A 20,536-nucleotide genomic window follows, 5' to 3' on the forward strand; every position below is an offset into this window, starting at 1 on the left:
AGGTACTATAAGGAAATTAAAATTATAGACAATATACGTCCAAACAATGTAGGTACTTACGTAATTACAAGTAGCAGTTGCAGTCGGCAGTTGTGTCTTAACAAAACTCAGATATAGTCAAAATTCGGTCGGCCATTAATTATTCATGTATATCAATTTAACTTTGTTTATGTTAAAATGTATTTACTGAGAGAAATACTTAAAACAAATGAGTTGTATTGTGTACTTTAAAATACTTAGTTCTTTTTTTTATTGCAAATTGCAAGCGTAAAATGATAGCAAAATGTAGGCAAACGCTGATGCTGTTTTATAATACTATAACCTTTTTGAATCTGAGGGCCTACCGAGAAAACCGAAATAAGCAAATTTTACTCCAATGAAGGCGTAATTAGAGTGACAGACAAAGATGCCCGCAATTTGCGAACTTTGATTTTCGCGGTTATAGCCCTGAGGGCCAACCGCGAACCACTTTTGACTTGTGGCCTCTCTGTCCCACTTATGAATTCGTACGTAAGTGTGACAGGGAGGCGGGCAACACGTCGAAGGTGGTTCGCGGTAGGCCCTCAGGACTATTCAAGTTATTTTACGACTCTTCTTTTTCCAAACAGGGCTTATAACCGCGAAAATCGATGTTCACAAATTGCGGGCATCTGTCTCTGTCACTCTAATTACGCCTTCATTGGAGTAAAAGAGAAAGATCCCCGCATGTTGCGAATTTAGAATTTCGCGGAAGGCCCCCAGATTCTTCAGAAATATTGTTTCTGTAAGAAATTTATCCTAAAAAAAAATCCGTACTTTTTTTACCCAAATCGTACCTTTTTTGACGTACGTACGTACAAAAGCTGGAAGCGCTCTGGCAACACTGAACTTTTGTTGCTGTTGTGCGTCTGCGTTGTGCTTGGAATCTTGGAAATAAAATAACCTGCGACAAGCTAGCTTGTTTTCCCGGAGTGTATTCTCTTATAAGTAGTCGGAGCAAATTGTTGCAGCTATCCAAATATCACCACGCATTACTGGTTGTGGAAGAGCCCTTAATCTAGTACATACTTTAGTTGGACTCTAAACATGCTTGGTTATTCAAATGCCGGAATACCAGACAAGTCGTGGCAGCCCCCTGTTGCAGTGCTGGAAACATCGTAAGTCCCCTAAACCCTAAAATCAAAATTTCAGTCTCTAACAGTAGGCTATCATTAATAAATCGGTTGTTTCAGGATGGGTGCTGTTGTTGTAGAAATGTACTGGAAGCATACTCCATTAACCTGTCGAAACTTCATGGAGCTGGTTAGGCGAGGTTATTACAACAACACAAAGTTCCATCGCGTGATACGGGATTTCATGATACAGGGCGGTGATCCCACAGGCACTGGAAAAGGTGGCCAGTCTATCTATGGCCCACAATTTGACGACGAAATAACCACCGACTTGAAACACACCGGTGCTGGTATATTGTCTATGGCTAATGCAGGCCCTGATACTAATGGCTCACAGTTCTTTGTTACATTGGCACCAACTCAATGGTTAGATAATAAGCATACTATATTTGGGCGGGTTCAAAGTGGCATGTCAGTAGTGAAACGAATAGGGCTTGTTGAGTGTGATAAGAATGATTGTCCGGTTGACGATGTGCGGATTGAGAGAGCATATATACCCAAGTAATTAGTAAGAGAAGAATTTTTAATCAATGTATGAATGTGTGCTGAGCAGTGTTCAATTAAGTGCTAATATTTTCTTCACTGTTGTTTTATTTTGTAATTTTTTAAGATAGTATCTATCAGTCTTCACCATGTGCACATAACTAAGAATGCTAGTAAATCAGAAAAATATAATTTAATGTCTTCCAAACAGTCATATACAATAGTGTGTGTTTGTGATTAAGCACCAGAATTCTGTTGCCTAAAGCTGTAATGGCAGCCTGTTATTACAAGATCAAAATGTAAAATGTTCATTACATATTACTCTGTTTGTAACCAAACTGTACACCCATTCCTCCAGTTTACTATGTATGTTTAAATAATGAGTATGTAACCTTAAAAACAGTGAAGAATTATGAAATAAAACTCATTTTTACAATTTATAATTTATATTTCCTCATTATTTATACCCCTTTTTGCTTCCTGCATAATTTTATCAACACATTGATTATCAGCGACCCGCTAAGCGGGTTCTCTGTTCGTAGGCACTTGGCTACCAAGAGGAAAATGCACCATAGACGGTTATCACACTATTTAAGCCCTTGCTACACGGTCGCCGACAAGCCCCTCAGACCGCGTGGCCTTGGTTTGGACGGACCGTGTAGACAGTTGTTTCCAACAAAATTTGACCAAAACTGATCAAGGACAGACCAAGGTCAGACGGTTAGAAGGCTTGTCGGCGACCGTGTAGCAAGGGCTTGACACTGGATGCGTTTCGCATGTCGTTATAATACGCGCTTAATAGCGTTGTCTCGCAGCGAGGTGCGAATCGCATCCAGTGTGATAACCGCCTTATCGGGAACGAACGTAGCGTGTAGCTCGCGATGGCAAGGCTTGTAAAGGCCCCAGTACACAATGGGCCATCGCCGGCCACTCCAAGGGACGCATTTATGAATGAAATGAAATATTTTTATTTCGAACATGTAGTCCATATATAGGGTTAGGTATTACAATAACTTATATCTATAGTTAGTATTATAATTACGACAAAACAAACAAAACAAAACAAAACGCGTTTATGCGTTAGAGGGAGCAAGTGATATTGCTATCTCATTCTACCGCATGGCTGCGTCCCTTGAAGTGGCCGGCGATGGCCCATTGTGTACTGGGGGCCTTAACATTGAGGGCGTACCGCGAACCACGTTCGACGTGTTGCCTCTCTGTCGCACTTGTAAAGTCGTACGTAAGTATGACAAGGAGGCATAACGTCGAACGTGATTCGTGGTAGGCCCTTTGTACATTTGTCTTTAATTCCCTCCACACTCGTGCGTGAATCGCGGCTTCGCCCGGTCTGGAGGGAGCTTTATAAAACGCAACCTGGGCCTTGTAATAGGAAACCCGAAAATGCAAGCAAGGGATGCAGCTATGCGGTACAACAAACACTATTGGAAATCTGTGGAATGTTTGTGAGGAATTTCGTCGCGTGTGAACCCAGCCTTGGCAGTGTTCGTATAAAGCCACGACCCACGACCACGCATTCGGGACTCGGCGAGTGCCGAGCCGATTATAATACCTATAGAGTCAGACCAAGAAAAGTCTGCAGCGGATTTGATAGCCCACGCTGTGCACGTGTCATGTTAAACGTCAAACTTCTATGAAATTATGACGTATAAATAACACTTGCACTGCGTGGGCTATCAAAATCGCTGCAGACTTTTCTTGGTCTAACTCTATTATACAGGTGGCCCCTTGGAGGATACAACTAAACGGAGTAGCCATTAACAGGCTTTCCCCTCTGTCGAAAATAGGCGGCCAACGGTCATACACAATGTATGGACTGACGTTTATCTGACATGGCTATTTTTACGTTACGCATACATTTGACGTTCCCCTGCCCCGCAACAATCGGCAGACTGTTTTGTACAGAAAATTACAGACATGGCGTCTCCGTTTGATTATATCCTCCAAGGGTGGCCCATTTAGATCAGTCAGTATGGGAAAATCTGAAACTAAATGACATACGACGATCTCTTCTTAGGAACCATGTCATCGATTTTAGTAACAAGAAAAACTGCATTCATAACAATTAAAAAAAATGTGTACTCGGCTCAGGAATAGAACCCGGACATTTTGAAAAATAAAATTAACACTATTTCTATTTAGATATTGATTGTATAGGTCTTAAGCAGTAAATGTTACTATACTGGGTCAACCAAATCTTGTCAGTAAATAGGAACAAAAAAAACTATACTCATCCTTTTGGTGAACCAGGATCTATTGAGGGTGCGCCATGTTGCGGAATTTCACTGGAACTAATTTTTTCATACTACACTGAATTGTCACCCTATACATGAGAATAACAGCGCCCTCTTGACAATTATCATATATTACTGGTCAGGCTATACTATATATATTATAGTTCGTTTTTTTTAGCATTAGAAAGAACTTGCAAGAAGTTAAGCGATCTTGACATGTCTTTTAATTGAAAAACGCTTTTTATAAATCAAAAACTATTAAAGCAGAAGAATATAAATGATCGTATTAAGATCGGTTTTCCTAGGATAGCGGTGCCGTCATATAGCGGCCGTCTCCATACTAAATAATACGGCTAAATATGGATGTCGTAGTATTTGTATCGGAGGAAACCAAAGCTTTATTAAGATCGGTTTTCCTAGGATAGCGGTGCCGTCATATAGCGGCCGTCTCCATACTAAATTATACGGCTAAATATGGATGTCGTAGTATTTGTATGGAGACGGCCGCTATATGACGGCACCGCTTTCGGAGGAAACCAAAGCTTTAGATTCATAATTGTTACATATTTGCCGTAACTTATTTTTAAAAGTGTTTTTTAATTAAAAGACACATCAAGATTGTTTACCTTATTTCTTAGAATTAAACTTGGTCAAGCAGATCTTGTCAGTAGAAAAAGACGGGAAATTTGAAAAATGTAGGCGCGGAGGGATATCGTTCCATAGAAAATTTGAATTTCGCGCCTTTTTTTACTGACAAAATTTGGTTGACCAGCTATATATATTTTTAAAACTGTATTGAGAAGATAAGGTGGGTGATTATACCTTGGAACAATAATTGCCAATGATTGAATTATATCTGAATTAATTTGGATCTAAATCTGGTTTCTGGACAAAAAAACTGGATTGTAACGTGAGTACTTTACCATGGTTTTAGAGTTAGACCAAGAAAAGTCTGCAGCGATTTTGATAGCCCACGCAGTGCAAGTGTTATTTATACGTCATAATTTCATAGAAGTTTGACGTTTAACATGATACGTGCACAGCGTGGGCTATCAAATCCGCTGCAGACTTTTCTTGGTCTGACCTACACATAATCGTGTGAAAAGTTTTTCGTCTGGTATCACTAACAAAAGCGTGAAATAGCTGGCAACAGTGATAACGCAAATTAAAAAAAAATGAATATTGTAGTGTGAAAAGTCGCCGTTTTTATTCATTTAAAATTTTTATCAAGTTGATATAATGCATGGTTTTACTTTAATAGTTTTTTTGATGATCTGATAGAGGAAAACGACTAACGTTAAATCAGTGATAGTTTATTTGTTATATCTATATTATGTTTGTGAAGATCCCTCCAAGCTCCATTCTGACACGTTCTTGAGACGCCATGTTTGTCACGTTTTTGCTAGTTGTGAATTTATTTGGCCAAAAATTTCACATTTAGTAGTTTTTCGCAAGCTATAAGCAAGTGTCTAAAAATTAATCCACAATGAGTAGCGTTTTTTCGAAGAACAAGGGAAAGCGGTCCCGATCATCGTCTGGAGAATCTAACAATGTAAGTTGTCACACCGATTCCCGCTCTCGCGACATAGTCGTTAAAATTTGTTCTTCCCGATCGCGGCCTCACGCGTAGATGTGTATTTATATCTTAAGAAGTGACGCTTTGCATGGCGATTGATCACAATTTGTTGACGGTTCGATAAAATACTATAAAATACGTTGAGACTTTTTTGAGGCTAAAAAGTGGTGGATTTTCAAGTTTCTGTGTGTGCGACATTCTGGTCTTGCCAAAGTCCATGCTTCGTTGGTCTTGCTGTGCTCCATAAGCCTATAATTATTGTGAACAGGCTTTTTAATGCCATAAACGAACTATGGATCAGGTATGCAATGACTGGTTTTGGATAAGATCCTCAGAAAAGTTACTAGTATTACTACCATTTACATGTGTGTCCTACAGGTTGATTTAAGTTTGCAAGAAATTAATCTATAATTATTCATTACTTGCTGCAATTTAAAGTTATAAACCTAGTATATTTAGTAACTTGCAGATCTAGTTGACATCTGCTAGGCATTTTAGACATCTTATCCATATGACAACATTTCTTACCATTTAAGGATGGTTGTTTGAGTCATCAGTAAACATATTTTGTTTTGCTGGTACTTAGCTTTAGTGCTTGTTAATTGCCATAATTTGAGGAAAATTTTAAATACAGTGCAAACTCTATATAGCGACACTCAAGGGATCGGACACTTTTTGACGTTATAGAGAGTTTTCGTTAAATAGAGAGAAATTAATATTAAAGTAAACCAACTAGAGGCAAAAATGTTGACGTTATAGGGAGTGAAACGTTATATTGTGTGATGTTATAAGGAGTTTACACTGTATTTAATAACAGCTCATACTATTGCTATGAGATATCAAACCTATTATATTCGAGAATGAAATGTTCGGCAATGTTTATTATTTATCTGCAAAGCCATTATAAACTTTTATAGGATATTTACTTTACTTGGCTCCCCTAATAAGCTCGGGATTGAAGATTAATTCGGCTTAAATGAAGCCAACATTTTACAAGATTCTATGAAGTAAACACCAATAAGTAACTGAAAGAGCATCTTGTGAAATTCATAGGTTCATTAATATAATAAAAATGTAATGAACAACTGTGAATGTGAAGTGAGTGTGTGTGTGTGTGAATGTAATATCATACTGGAATATGTTGGCTCTTGCACCGTCAGGAGAAACATATTTTTGTTTTACAACTGAAAGCTGTATTTTGTTTGTATGGAATCTTTCATCTCAAGAAAGTATCATGAGATATCTTGCATAATGGGGTCATCCATTAATTACATCACACGAATTTCTAGGTTTTTTGACCCCTCCCCCCTCATTGTCACACTTGGTCACATTTGGCAGACCCCTCCCCCCTGGTGTGACGTCACATTTTTTTCAACGAAATCGGCATATGAATGAAGTAGGTTGTACATTGTACCTATTATTAATATTTTACCAAAATATTTTTGAAAAAAGAAATATTAGCAATTTTATATCCCAAAACTGATTAGGAAAGAAAATTAAATGAATAAAAATGACTTCCTTTCCAAAAAATTGTTATTTAACTGTACAGCGAATTAAGTATTTTAAATAAGCTAAAGTGACGTCACAAAGTATGTGACTCCCCCCTCCCCCTGTCACAACATGTCACATTTTCTTGACCCCCCCCTCATAAACGTGTGATGTAATTAATGGATGACCCCTTAATAGTAGGCTTTTAACCTCTTGTCTGTGTATGATAAGGATCCTAACCTAACCGATTTTTTATTAGTCATCTTTTTGCTTTTTTTCAAGATAATTTTTTTTTGCTGTATACAGTGCAACAGACGTTTTAAACCCACAATTTTTGACCACCACACACTGATCTGTTCTTAAAACAATACCTATCAGTTAACCATGTGGATAACGGCAGAAAATATATTCAGCAATTCTTGCTGCATTGAATAGGTTTGAAAGTCGATAGGATTCAATTGGCTACGTCTTGCTGTTTGTTTCAGTTGTTCTGTATAATTCTTTGTCCACATTGAAACGACGATGATGGATAAAAAATACCTTACGTCCTTTTCAGGGCCTCAAATTACATCTAAATCAGTTCAGCGGTATAAGGGTGAAGAGGTAACAGACAGACAGACAGGGTCACTTGCATTTATATTATTAGTAGGGATATTAAAACAGTATGATTGCACAGTAATACGAGGAAGAAATTTAGCTTATGTCTGACTTAGTTAACAATAAATTTGCGTTCTGGTCTTTGAACACCTCACCCGCTTAGCAACATCTACTGCTGGCTGTACATATTTCCAACATCTTTATGTCGCTATCAGGTAAATGAAAGCTAATAGATAAATAACCATAAACATGTTAATTGTCAAGACGTTAGTGTAAGGGTCCAGATACATATTTTGCACCTTTAAATAGATTATGAGAAGTGCTTATGCCTTGCGAATGTGCTTCAATAAATGGTGAAATTTGATTAATATACTGTAAAACCGTTCAATTAGTCCAAAAGCTCTCAATGTGGTCCAAAATTAACTTGAAGAATTTACTTAAGAAAAAACCCACACAAAATCAAATTAGTATTAGACTTAATTAAGTCTTGAATTTATGGATTATAACTTTTGTACTGGATACAAGTACATATATTATAATTATAAGCCATAAAAAATAAAATCTTAAATCTAGGACGGTATTGTGACGGATTCTACATTTTTTCTTAGCCATATACCAGATACCTGATATGCATATATTATACACAAGAGATGGCGCCGACTGTGTATGAAAATATTGACATAGTACAATCTCGCGCCAGCTCTTTCGAATGGACCTGTGCCAGGCTTGCTTGCTTAGTATGCGACATAACACTTTCCGTGATTTGTTCCAAGCGCCGCGCGTCTCCATGAGTCCTCATTTAAAACACTCACACTCACCATGTCTTTACAGTCGTTCGTAAAAAACGTGACGTCACGGGTGTCGGGTTTGCTGCCAGCTACTATAACGAAATGGTTCAGCAGCCCTCGCTCGAGTTCCAATGGTTCGGCGGGCGGTGCGGACGCGACGGACTCGTCGACGGACGATGAGGGCACGGAGAGCCCGGTGCAGCCCCCGAATAAGAGGATGCGGCGAGAAGAACGCTCGTTCGGAAGCGCTGACGTGAGTTACATGTCTAGTTTTCTTTCCTAGAGACTCGCAAGCAAAGGCCATGGCAGGATAAGCTAAGTGAATCTGCCGCCAACGAGTTTTGTTGTCTTTACTATATGCACATTATACGTGACGCACGTCAAAATCGGCTGGCTAGAAAAAAAAATATTAAAAAAGATCATATTTCGTTTTTTATTTTTTATTTTAAAACTATAACTTTTGGGGGCTCAAATGTTGCATACTTGTTACCAATACAAAGCCACATCATCGAAAAAAATTACAAGCTAAAACTCGCTGGCGGCAGATTCACTTAGCTTATCCTGCCTTTGGTTTTTACGATGATGATGTTTGCTTCGATTCGGAGCCTCCGAATAATGTGATACAGTAATTTTTGGCATGATGATTTGTTCTTTTGGTGCCTAGTAAGGAAAAATAGACGTAGTTTTGCAAATGGGAACCCAACCTCAATAACAAAAATTTAGTAAATAACATGATGTTTAAAATTTGAATTTTGAAGATTTTGTGTGGGTTGGTTCCTGTTTACAGAATTATTTTAATTAATTGAAGGGCAGAGTTCATATTTCACAATGGTTTTTAAATTGTTGCAATACTTTCTAACAGTATTAGAAAGATAATTTGGTTTAATAATTTCATCATGGTTGTGCAACAGGCCTAAGAGCGGTTTCGCACTACGTCGAATCCGATCCGAATCCGTGAAAATATGGTTGAAGTAGCCATAGAAATATTTCTATGGTAATTTACGCACTAGATCCGTCTGATTTCTTTCCGAAATCGGATGACGGAGTGCGTAAATTACCATAGAAATAGTTCTACGGCTACTTCGGACCATATTTTCACGGATTCGGATCGGACTTAGTGCGAAACCGCTCTAAGGCATTTTTTCATAATTCGAAACATTAGGAAGCTTAAACTCACTACTTTGGCTTGACGTGCGAGAAATAGGGTTATAAATAGCTTCAATTAACACTATCACGTCAAAATCACGCGCGTCCCCAATACAGTAAACAATGGCTGAAGAAATCGATATTCTATTTGAATACTTGTTTCAGGCGAGTTGCGTCACAAACAACATTGAGACATTAGAGTCGTCCACCCAGTACACAGTTCAATCGCCGCCCGGTCGGACCACGTTCCGGCGAGAGACCAACTTCGTGTCCACACCCATCATCAGGCCAGACGAGGCCGCGGTCGACCGGACCGCGGACCGGACGGATAAGGACTCGACGGCTACCTTCACTCAAAACAAGACGGCGGCCTCTATAGGCCTCAGTGCTTCCAGAAAGAGGAAATCCCTGTTCGGGGATAAGACGCAGGAGTTGAGCGACGCTACTCAAAAGGCTTATGGTGAGAATCGTTGAATCGATGAAGCTAAAATTTAATTTTAAATACCACTGTTATGTGTTTGACAAGATATATTAAAATATTTTCTCTACACAGATTTACTCATTCGTTTAGTACTTCTAAATGGCGCTAAAATAACAGTCCTTTCCGCAGCAAAAACATCCAGCAACACCCTCCGGGACCCACGGCAGCCAACGTTCAAGCCCACGCTTCTCGGCTCCCCGTTCTACGCCGGCAAGACCACATACGGTGGCGCCGCGTCCTCCTACATAAACCAGCCGAATATATCACAGAGACAGAACACCATAGTGAAAGAGGCGCCCAGCACTAGTGATAACACCATGAGTACGTCCGCGAGGCGGATCCTGGAGCTTCTGGAGTCGTACTCGTCGCCCCTGATGGACGCTAAGAGGATACCTCACTACACGAGGCCGACGAGGCAGGAAGTGTTGAAGCGCCACTCCGAGACCTCCTCACTCGGCTTGTTGTCGCCTTACAACAAAACTAATTGTAAGTTTTTAGTCTAAACATTTTACCACTACACCTTACATTACAAACTCCCCTGTCGCGTCTGTCTGTTTGTGTGTATGTTTGTTCGCGATAGACTCAAAAAATACAAAACGGATTTTCATGCGGTGTTCATCTATCAATAGAGTGATTCTTGAGGAAGGTTTAGGTGTATAATTTGTTAAGATTTTGATGTAACCTCAAGCATAAGTAAAAATAGCAAGTGTCACATTTCTAAATGCTAATATTTTTTCTTGACTACAGTCCTTGTGGTTTTAATTCGATTTCTGCGATCAATATTAATTTATTATTGATTGCCCGTGTTAACACGCAACTACCACAAGCTAACATAAATAATCATATGTATAAGTTTAAATAATTTATTCCATAAGATGCTGCATTTAGAAATAATTAAACACGGTTTTGTTTTCTAAATGGTTTAAAAAAGTCGACATCACCATGCTCTAACTTATGTCTCCCGCTTAACACAGTCCTTCTGTCTGTCACCAGGCTGTATCTCATGGACCGTGATAGCTAGACAGTTGAAATTTTCACAGATGTATTTCTGTTGCCGCTATAACAACAAATACTAAAAACGAAATAAAATAAATATTTAAGTGGGGCTCGCATACAACAAACGTGATTTATTTGTCGTTTTTTGCTTAAAAGTACAGAACCCTACATGTGCGAGTCCGACTCGCACTTGGCCGGTTATGTTAAATTATTAGACTTATTAGAGAATGGTAGATAATTTTTACATAATGCGTATGCGTTTAATACGTAGGCTGATCCGCTATTTATGATGGTTAGTTTTCTCTAGAGATGCAACGGATAGTTGTTTGGCTGGATACCGGATACCGGATATCCGGCCTGGACACTGGCCGAATATCCGGTATCCGGCCGCCGGATATTCGGCCGGCGGAACTATACCTATATTTTGAGTTTTGCAGGTCCGCGTCGTGCAGGTTTCGACCTGTTTCGTAGTGAACGTTCGCGCGGACACATTTCTAGGATCGTAACTAGGGCTCGCGGTCGTGTCCGGATTTCGTGTACACGTGTTCGGTACCCGTTTCCGTACTACACGTACACGGTTTTCTGACCCGTTCTACACGTGTAGACGGGTACACGTGTAATTAAGATCCGTGTATCCGTGTACCCGTGTACCCGTGTACACGGCGAAACGGATCTTAAATACACGCGGGTCTAACCCGTTCTTGACGTGTAGCGGAGATTAAAGTTATGTATAGCTTTAAATAAACACAGATTCAGGGTCAAGAGCCCCGATTGTTTACCAGTTTTATCGGATTTTCAAATTCGGACTCGCAAGTTATATTTGACCCACTTCCGATGATGCTGAAAATTTCCATACGTGTGTAAGTCGGGTGACAATGCAATATTAATGGAGCTGAACTGATGATGGAGACAGGAGGAGGCCATATGAACTCTGTGATATAACAACCGAATTGTGTTTGGGGTTTTTAGAATATACTCGTGGAAAGAAAAGTACAGTCAGCGATAAAATCTTGTACCAAAAATGAATGTTTTGCCAAAAACTTATTTATTCTTTATTTGAATACTCCAGGACCCGCTTATTTTAATCGCTTAATATCGCTTTCAAATAATTGCTAAAAACGACACCGTTATTGGTAGAGTGAAGAGAAATGAAAATATTTATTTTTGTGTACTAGTTAAAATATCAAATTGTATTATAAAAAGAAACATAAATGCTATTATTATTCGACACAGGCTGTGAAATGCTTTACAATGGTTCTCATTTTTAACACGCTTTTATTAGGTCGACCTGTATGTAACTAAATTGTAATGGAATCTTGCAAGTTAAATTTGATCCACTTCCCGGTTTCCGATTGAGCTGAAATTTTGCATACATATGTAAGTCGGGTGACAATGCAATATTATGGTACCATCGAGCTGATCTGATGATGGAGACAGGAGGTGGCCATAGGAACTCTGTGATGAAACAACGCAACCTAATTGTGTTAGGGGTTTTTAGAATTGTCTCGATCAGTATTAGTTCTCTGTCGTAAGAAAAGTACAGTCAGCGATAAAAACGTGTAACAAAAATGAAAATTTTGCCAAAAACTTATTTTAAATTAAACAGTAATTTTCAAAGATATAAAAAATTGTTTTTCTACAAATTGTCACAAATGGTAAAGTGCTTGTTTCCATATAGAAAAGACCCATTAATCACAAAATTATTTGTAATATGTAGTGAGTGTTTATGGTGCATAATATTTTGATTTATTACTTTAAACTTAAAGTATCTACAAGTAAAATGTGAAGATTTCATTAGTTGATTTATTGATTGATAAAAACTTCATTATATATCATATACCATACAATAATAAGAACGGTAGTTTTAAATCCCATCCTCATTCCTATTCTGACCCTTATTGTTTCAATACCTTAATTACAAATATACTACAGAACTGTTTATTTAAATATACTAAACATTCTAATAAATTATAACTGTTATAAATGTAAAAAAATCGCATTAATTTTAACGCAGTTTTTGGTTTCACTATACGAAGTAGGAAGAAATGTACTTACTCAGGGGTCGTCATGGTGGGTGATTTTTGATGTATTGATAAGAAATGTCTTCCTATGGCTCCTGTTGAACCACCATGGCACGAGAACTCGTTATTTGCCCGGTCATTGCACAAAGAGCAATAGGCTTTGTCACCGGATCTGGCAAAGTTCCACACCCAAATTCTTCTCATTTTTTTAACAAAAATTAACAGTGAACAACAAAACAAAAACTATTAATAAAACAACAGAACGGTACGATTAACGTAGATAGACTTTAGTATCCAACTGACCAATAGGCGAACTGGAGTCTAACTAAAGTTCTATGAGATACTTTTTAAATCTTAGGCATAGATATTATTCATTGTTTGCTGTCTCTGTCACTAGTAAAATGCTTTGAAGAGCCGCGCGGCAACAAAACAATGGAATAATCCTACCTGAAAGATTAGTTGTTGTATTTTTTTGCAGATGTGTCTAGCTTATCACAAAGAGATAAGACCAAAAGCACCAACGCACGTTGTAAAAACAACACGTTCTATTGAATGAAACTTCTGCACTTTGTTTATTATCTATTTAATGTATTTTGTTTTTCACACGATATGGCAATTTAAAATACTTAATCTCATTTTGTTAGTACTCCGTTCGTGGTAGTTTCAGTAAGCATAACTATCTACTTTTGTCTTAGTTAGATAATCATTTAGGTCGTTAAATATTAAATTATAAATATAGATTTCATTGCTACGTAGGTTGCCCTGAAAGTTTCGGGAATTGCATACTTAGGAACGTATATTTGACATGTGTTATACCTCTTTGTTACAAGCATAGTCTCATTATTCGAAAACACTGGCCACTTAGAAAAAAAAAACAATGTTCTATTTTCAATTGTTTTTTAAAGTCGTTGAGTCGCTGGTGAAAATGGAGCTGTCCCGCGAAAGTTTTAGAGCAATGATTTATTATGACTTTAAAAGTGGATTAACACAACAACAATGTGGAGACCGATTGACTATTGCTTTTAGTAGTGAAGCACCTTCGAAGACGACAATATACAGGTGGTATTCGGAATTTCAACGTGGCCGTGTGTCTCTTGCGGATGACGTACGTGAGGGTCGACCGAAAACTGCCGTTACCGATCAAAACATCGATGTTGTTCGCCAACTGATAAAAGAAGATAGGCATGTTACATATCGGGAAATTCAGGAGACTTTAGGCATTGGAATGAGTCAGGTACAAGTTATTTTACAGCAAGAGTTGGGCGTGCGGAAGTTGTTTTCCCGGTGGATTCCTCACTTGTTATCTGACGAGCAGAAAACGGTCCGTGTCAATTGGTGCCACAAAACCCTAAAAAGATTTAATGGAGGAAGCTCAACTGCCGTTTTTAGTATTGTGTCAGGTGACGAGTCATGGATTTACGCATATGAGCCTGAATCCAAAAACCAATCTCGAGTATGGGTTTACGAAGACGAGCCGAAGCCAACAAAAGTTGTTCGTTCTCGCAGCACGATCAAAAAAATGGTAGCCACGTTTGTCTCCAAATCGGGTCACGTGGCGACTATTGCTCTTGAAGATCGAAGAACTGTCAATGCCGATTGGTATATAGGCGTTTGTTTACCGATTGTTTTTGCTGAACTGCGAAAAAATAACCCTAACCGCCGTATTATACTACACCATGATAATGCCAGCCCTCATACTGCTCAGAAAACAAACGACTATCTGAAGGGCGAAAAAGTCGAATTACTGGACCATCCTCCGTACAGCCCCGACCTAAGTCCCAACGATTTTTTTACTTTCCCGAAAATAAAGAATCGGTTGCGTGGTCAGCGTTTTCAGACCGCGGAAGAAGCAGTCCACGCTTATAAAATGGCCATTTCGTCAACCCCCAGTTCAGAGTTCAATAACTGTTTTGAAAACTGGTTTCAGAGAATGAAAAAGTGCATTAAACACAAAGGAGAATACTTTGAAAAACAATAAAAGTACTTTTATTTCATTTAAACGCGTATTTTTTCCAATTCCCGAAACTTTCAGGGCAACCTACGTATACGTATAAAATGCATGTACCTACCTAGACTTAACAAATATGGAGTGCCCTAACAGGGTGTCATATATGTACCTACCATCCTCAAATTATAACAGCTGATGTATAATGAGCATGACTATAGATGACAATACAATAAAGAATAGGTTTACTTTCATCATCAAAAAACTACATCAATGAAGATAATTATATAAATGAACTCAACGGTACCTAAGTTATTGTTAATTTTAATTTAATTAGAGTAAAACAAAACATATGAATTATTGAAACAAAGTCTACTTTATTATTGACATTACCAATCAATACCACGTTAAACTGCAAAGTAATCGAACTTTCCTAATCTCTCTTATATTCCACCGTATCTCTTCATAGCACGAATCTATGCTACACGAAAATGAACGGTTGAACCCGCGGGTAAATAAGATCCGTTCTTTCGTGTACCCGTGTACCCGTGTACACGGGTACACGGGTACCCGTGTAAACGTTTCTGGATCCGGGCGGGTTCGTGTAGTTCGGGTTCTTAGTACCGCCGGGCTTAAGAACACGGGTACCCGTGTCAGCGTGTAACACGTGTATCGGGAGCTCTAATCGTAACGTGTTTTATCATGTCATTACGTAGTAAGTTCGTTTATAGTTACAAGTGCGCGCGCGTATTTTTGTGTAAACAAATAAGTGTATTGTGTGACATTGGTTACGTATTCATTTCTATCTACTGTGTCGTTAGCATTATGACCGTGACTGTTTTTTAGATTCCATTTTTTACCCCAAAATGTGTTAATTTTACTATCCGGTATCCGGCCGGATAGTAGGTCACTATCCGGTATCCGGCCGGATACTAAAATAACGGCCGGATAGGCCGGATACCGGATATTAACCGGATATCCGGTGCATCTCTAGTTTTCTCCATAATGGTATGTTCTCGCAGCCTACAAAGCGCAAGAGTTGCACGTGCCAAGCATAGCGTCGATCCTGCGACTGAAGCAGCGCTCGCGGCTCGACGACTGCACCAACGCCGCGCGGCAGCTCGTCGCCTCGCACAGTAGCTCCTCGCCCGACTACTTGCCTTACCCGACCGCTGCCAGGAACAGGTAACGCTCCTTTTTAGGGTTCCGTAGCCAAATGGCAAAAAACGGAACCCTTATAGATTCGTCATGTCTGTCTGTCTGTCCGTCTGTCTGTCCGTCCGTCCGTATGTCACAGCCACTTTTCTCCGAAACTATAAGAACTATACTGTTGAAACTTGGTAAGTAGATGTATTCTGTGAACCGCATTAAGATTTTCACACAAAAATAGAAAAAAAACAATAAATTTTTGGGGTTCCCCATACTTAGAACTGAAACTCAAAATTTTTTTTTCATCAAACCCATACGTGTGGGGTATCTATGGATAGGTCTTCAAAAATGATATTGAGGTTTCTAATATCATTTTTTTCTAAACTGAATAGTTTGCGCGAGAGACACTTCCAAAGTGGTAAAATGTGTGTCCCCCCCCCTGTAACTTCTAAAATAAGTGAATGATAAAACTAAAAAAAATATATGATGTACATTACCATGTAAACTTCCACCGAAAATTGGTTTGAACGAGATCTAGTAAGTAGTTTTTTTTTAATACGTCATAAATCGCCTAAATACGGAACCCTTCATGGGCGAGTCCGACTCGCACTTGGCCGCTTTTTAATGAAATATGTACAGTCTGTTCGTAAATGTCAGACGTAATCTTAGCGTAAATAAAGCTTAGCACACTTGCATGTTACATATTTGTATGCAGAAATGCTAAGCTAATCATTTGGCGGACTGTACCGGGATCGTAGTTCGTGAAATTTATATTCATACAGTGTCTTTATTGGTCTAATTTTTTGGATGGTCATCCTAATTAAAAAGATCTTTAAAAGTAGTGTTGTTAATTCATTTTATATAAGGTCAATACGGGTAAGTGTGGCATACCGATAAGTGTGGCCTACGACTACGGATAAGTGTGGCTGGCCTTCACATTGGGGCCCGTTTACATACTGATAAGTGTTTAATTGCGAGTTTATACATTTTCTACTTGCGTTAAGTGTACCCGTATTTACCTTACATAATGTTGGCCGTCGATCACACTTGTTTTATTAACTATTTAATTTGTTTACAGAGACCAATCGGAGGTGGACGGTAACAGCAAGTTTACGACTAAAGTGAAGACGAAGCGGACCAGGATTCATGGGAGTGATGCTAACGCTTTAGAAACCGAAACTGTCACTCCCGTGGAACTACCAAAAGCAGTTTTACAAATTGATCCTAACAATTTACCAAATTTCAGCATCCCAGTCGCATCTAAATCAAGCTCAATAGAAAAACCTACTCTAACAACGCCATTCGCCACTAGTACGTTCGCATCTAAAACGACCAGTGTCGAAAAACGTAAGTCGGAAACAACAACTAGCAACAGTAAATACTGTAAATACAATTTCGCTAATCCAGTGAGAATAACTAGTGAATCTCCTAAGCCGACGTCAACGCCTCCCAAATTCACATTCGGTAGCCCAGAGCGAAGTATAGACAAGCCTCTCGTTAGTGAAAACACTTCTGAGCCTTCAATAATTCTAGGTGCATCAAAAGAAAGCGAAAAGAAAACTGAGGCGGCGGCGGCCGATTGGAACTGCCCAGACTGCTGGGTGAAGAATAAATCAGACGCGGCCTCTTGCGTGTGCTGCGGGCACAAGCACCGAGCTGCGGCCGCCGCGAGCCCCGCCAAGTGCTCGCTCTGCAAACTCGCCAACAGCCAACCCAACTCCGACAAGTGCGTCAACTGTGCGAAGGTTCAGGTCAACAACATCGCTAAGCCTCTCAAGGCGGACACCACCGCCAAGTGGTCCTGCAAGGACTGCTGGGCAAGCAACGACGACGCTTCCGACAAGTGCGCCTGCTGCGGCGCGGTCAACCCCAAGAAACAGGCCACACAAACTGTTCCCGCTGTGGAGAAATCTGGAGTAATGTGCTCAAAATGCTTCTCTACAAAAAATAGCGATGGAACCTGCAGCAAATGTGCAGAAAGCAAACCCGACAACACATTCAAGGTTGTGCTAAAATCCCAGGCCAACAAGTGGGAGTGTGAACATTGCTTAGTTAGGAATGACAGCGATAAAACCAAATGCGTCTGCTGCGAGGCCGAGCGGTCCGGAGCGCCCAAACAGCCAGAGAAGAAGCAATTCAACTTCGGAACCGTCAACACTACCTTCAAATTTGGCATTGATCCGAAAGTGCAAGAAGCTAACTTGGCTAAGATGTCGGCAGAAACGAAAGATAAAGCAGAAGAATCAGAAACTAACAATAATGTGCTAGCGAAGGCGCCGCCAACGTTCTCCTTCGGCATACCGGCCAAGAAACCGGAGGATCAGCCTGACGCCCCCAAGGTGGCAGAGAAAGCAGCCGAGACACCTAAAGCCACCTTCACCTTTGGCGTTCCTAAACATAACTCAATAGCGCCAACCGGCACGCCCGCACCGATGTTCGGGATCACAAATAAATTAACTGAAGTTTCTAAAGAATCCGAAAAGAAAGACAAACCCGAAGAAAAAGAGAAGCCGGTTTTGAATAATAAACCCGAGGAAGCGAAAAAGGCAGATGAGCCTGCTAAGCCGCCAGTTATGATGTTTGGATCGGCCCCGTTGGCAGACAAGTCTACAACGAATCAGCTGCTAAGTACAGCGTTTACTCTAAAGAAGGACGCCCCAAGCGCATCGCTCAGTTTGGCTACCACGAGTACGCCTGCGCCTATCCTGACATTTTCGGCCCCGACGACCGGATCAGCAGAGAAGATCGGCCTCTTTGGCGCCGCCGCGACCTCCGCGCCCGCGACCACCATGTCCTTCGCGCCAACTACCACTGCCTCGGCCTCCTCAGCTTTATCCATGTTCCAAAAGACTGACGAAAAACCTATAAATACAATCTTCCAAAAGAGTGACCCGTCGACGACGGCCCCGACCTCCATATTCCCAAAGAGCGACGCGCCCGCGGCGTCCGCCGCCGCGCCCGCTCCGGCCGCAGCGCCCATGTTCAGCTTTGGCAGCTCTCAAGCGCAATCGGGCGAAAAGCCGAGCTTTAGTTTCACATTCGGTAGTAATAAATCTGACGTGTTCAAACCGCCAACATTCGCGGCGAAGGATAGCAGCACCGCCGCTAACAAATTTTCACTCGGAGGTTCTTCGACGGAAAATCCTTTAGCGCCGAATCCTGTGGCCGGAGGCAACGGACCGTCGGCAACTAACAGTTTGACCGGCAGCTCTTTAGGCGGGAACGGTTTATCGGTTAATCCGCTAGCGGTGGGTCTGTCGCCCGGAAACGCACCTAGCATATTCGGGTCCGCAATTCAGAAGGAGAATTCGTGGGCTCCGCCAAACAACAGCGCGGCGAATCCGTTCAACGCGAACGCGAGCACGAACAGCGCGCCCAAACCTTTCTCGTTCGGATCGTCGACGCCGTTCAGCGGGACCCCAGCGCCGGCATTCGGCACGAACAACACGCAGACAACGACGCCGGCGTTTGGAAGCAACTTGGCGACGTCGCCACCCGCGTTCGGGTCGGCCGCTCAGCCGGCGGCGGCCCCCGCCTTCGGCGCGTCTCAGACCGCGGCGACGCCCGCTTTTGGCTCTATCGTGCAATCCACGCCTAATATCTTTGGAATGCCAAGTCAGAACAGCCAGCCGTCCATATTTTCGACGCCAAACCAGAATTCGACGGGGATGTTCGGGTCGCCCACGCAGCCGGCTCAGGCGCCGGCCCTGGGCATGTTCGGGCGGCCGAGCGTGGGCGCCACGCCGACGTTCGGCACGCCGAACCCCTCGCTACCCACCTTCGAGGCGCCGTCGGTGCCGGCTCCAGCGCCCTCCTTCAACTTCGGCACGCCTCAAACTTCCTCCTTCATGTTCGGACAACAGGTACGGTTTCGTCATCATTTTTTTTACAATTTTTCTTTTGGCTTTGTAAAAGAAGGAAATTTAGCAACATTTTTATAGAATCTGTACGTCAATGTGTACTAGATCAAAGTGTAACCAAAGCGTGGTATCCACAGCCACAGCAGCAGGCCCAGCAGCCGCAGACGGGCGTGTACAACTTCGGCGCCGCGGGGGGGCAGGCGGCCCAGGTCCAGTTCAGCATGGGCAGCGCGCCCAGCGCCGGCATGCGGCGCGTGCGCCGGGGCCTGCGCCGCACCTCGCAGCGATGAACCCCCGGCACGTTGGACCCGGCTAATTGAGTTATAACGACCGGTAGTGCTTGGCAAAACCTCGACTCCTCAAACTCGGGTCAGTTTTTTAGACAAAAATTAAGTTCTTTTAAATTTCTTGACGACACAGCAATTACTTACAATTATGGTTTAGATTCAATCGCGACAATTTTCTTTATACTTATAGTTGAATAAAATCTGTAATATGAATGAAGACTTTATTAGGACTCGAGTTCTTTTAAATTACACTAAAAAGACTGAATAAGGACTCGACGCTAATAAAAATACTCGAGCGTTTAAAGTGTCTTAGGGT

At 41.1% G+C, this 20,536-nt stretch overlaps 2 protein-coding genes across 2 annotated transcripts; both read left to right on the top strand.

Annotated features, from left to right (window-relative positions):
- The first annotated feature begins 924 nt into the window (after positions 1-924).
- On the top strand, positions 925-1,673 carry LOC134661929 (peptidyl-prolyl cis-trans isomerase-like 1). The gene is made up of 2 exons (XM_063518182.1): positions 925-1,136; positions 1,212-1,673. Exons 1-2 carry the CDS (start codon positions 1,066-1,068, stop codon positions 1,654-1,656), a joined length of 516 nt encoding a protein of 171 aa, XP_063374252.1. The 5' UTR covers positions 925-1,065; the 3' UTR covers positions 1,657-1,673.
- A 3,348-nt stretch (positions 1,674-5,021) lies between these two features.
- LOC134661152 (nuclear pore complex protein Nup153) lies at positions 5,022-20,270 on the top strand. The gene is made up of 7 exons (XM_063517100.1): positions 5,022-5,438; positions 8,379-8,588; positions 9,647-9,941; positions 10,092-10,448; positions 15,947-16,109; positions 17,152-19,936; positions 20,071-20,270. Exons 1-7 carry the CDS (start codon positions 5,373-5,375, stop codon positions 20,221-20,223), a joined length of 4,029 nt encoding a protein of 1,342 aa, XP_063373170.1. The 5' UTR covers positions 5,022-5,372; the 3' UTR covers positions 20,224-20,270.
- Positions 20,271-20,536: the final 266 nt, after the last annotated feature.

This window comes from Cydia amplana, chromosome Z, assembly GCF_948474715.1.
Source record: "Cydia amplana chromosome Z, ilCydAmpl1.1, whole genome shotgun sequence".
Lineage (NCBI taxonomy): Eukaryota > Metazoa > Arthropoda > Insecta > Lepidoptera > Tortricidae > Cydia > Cydia amplana.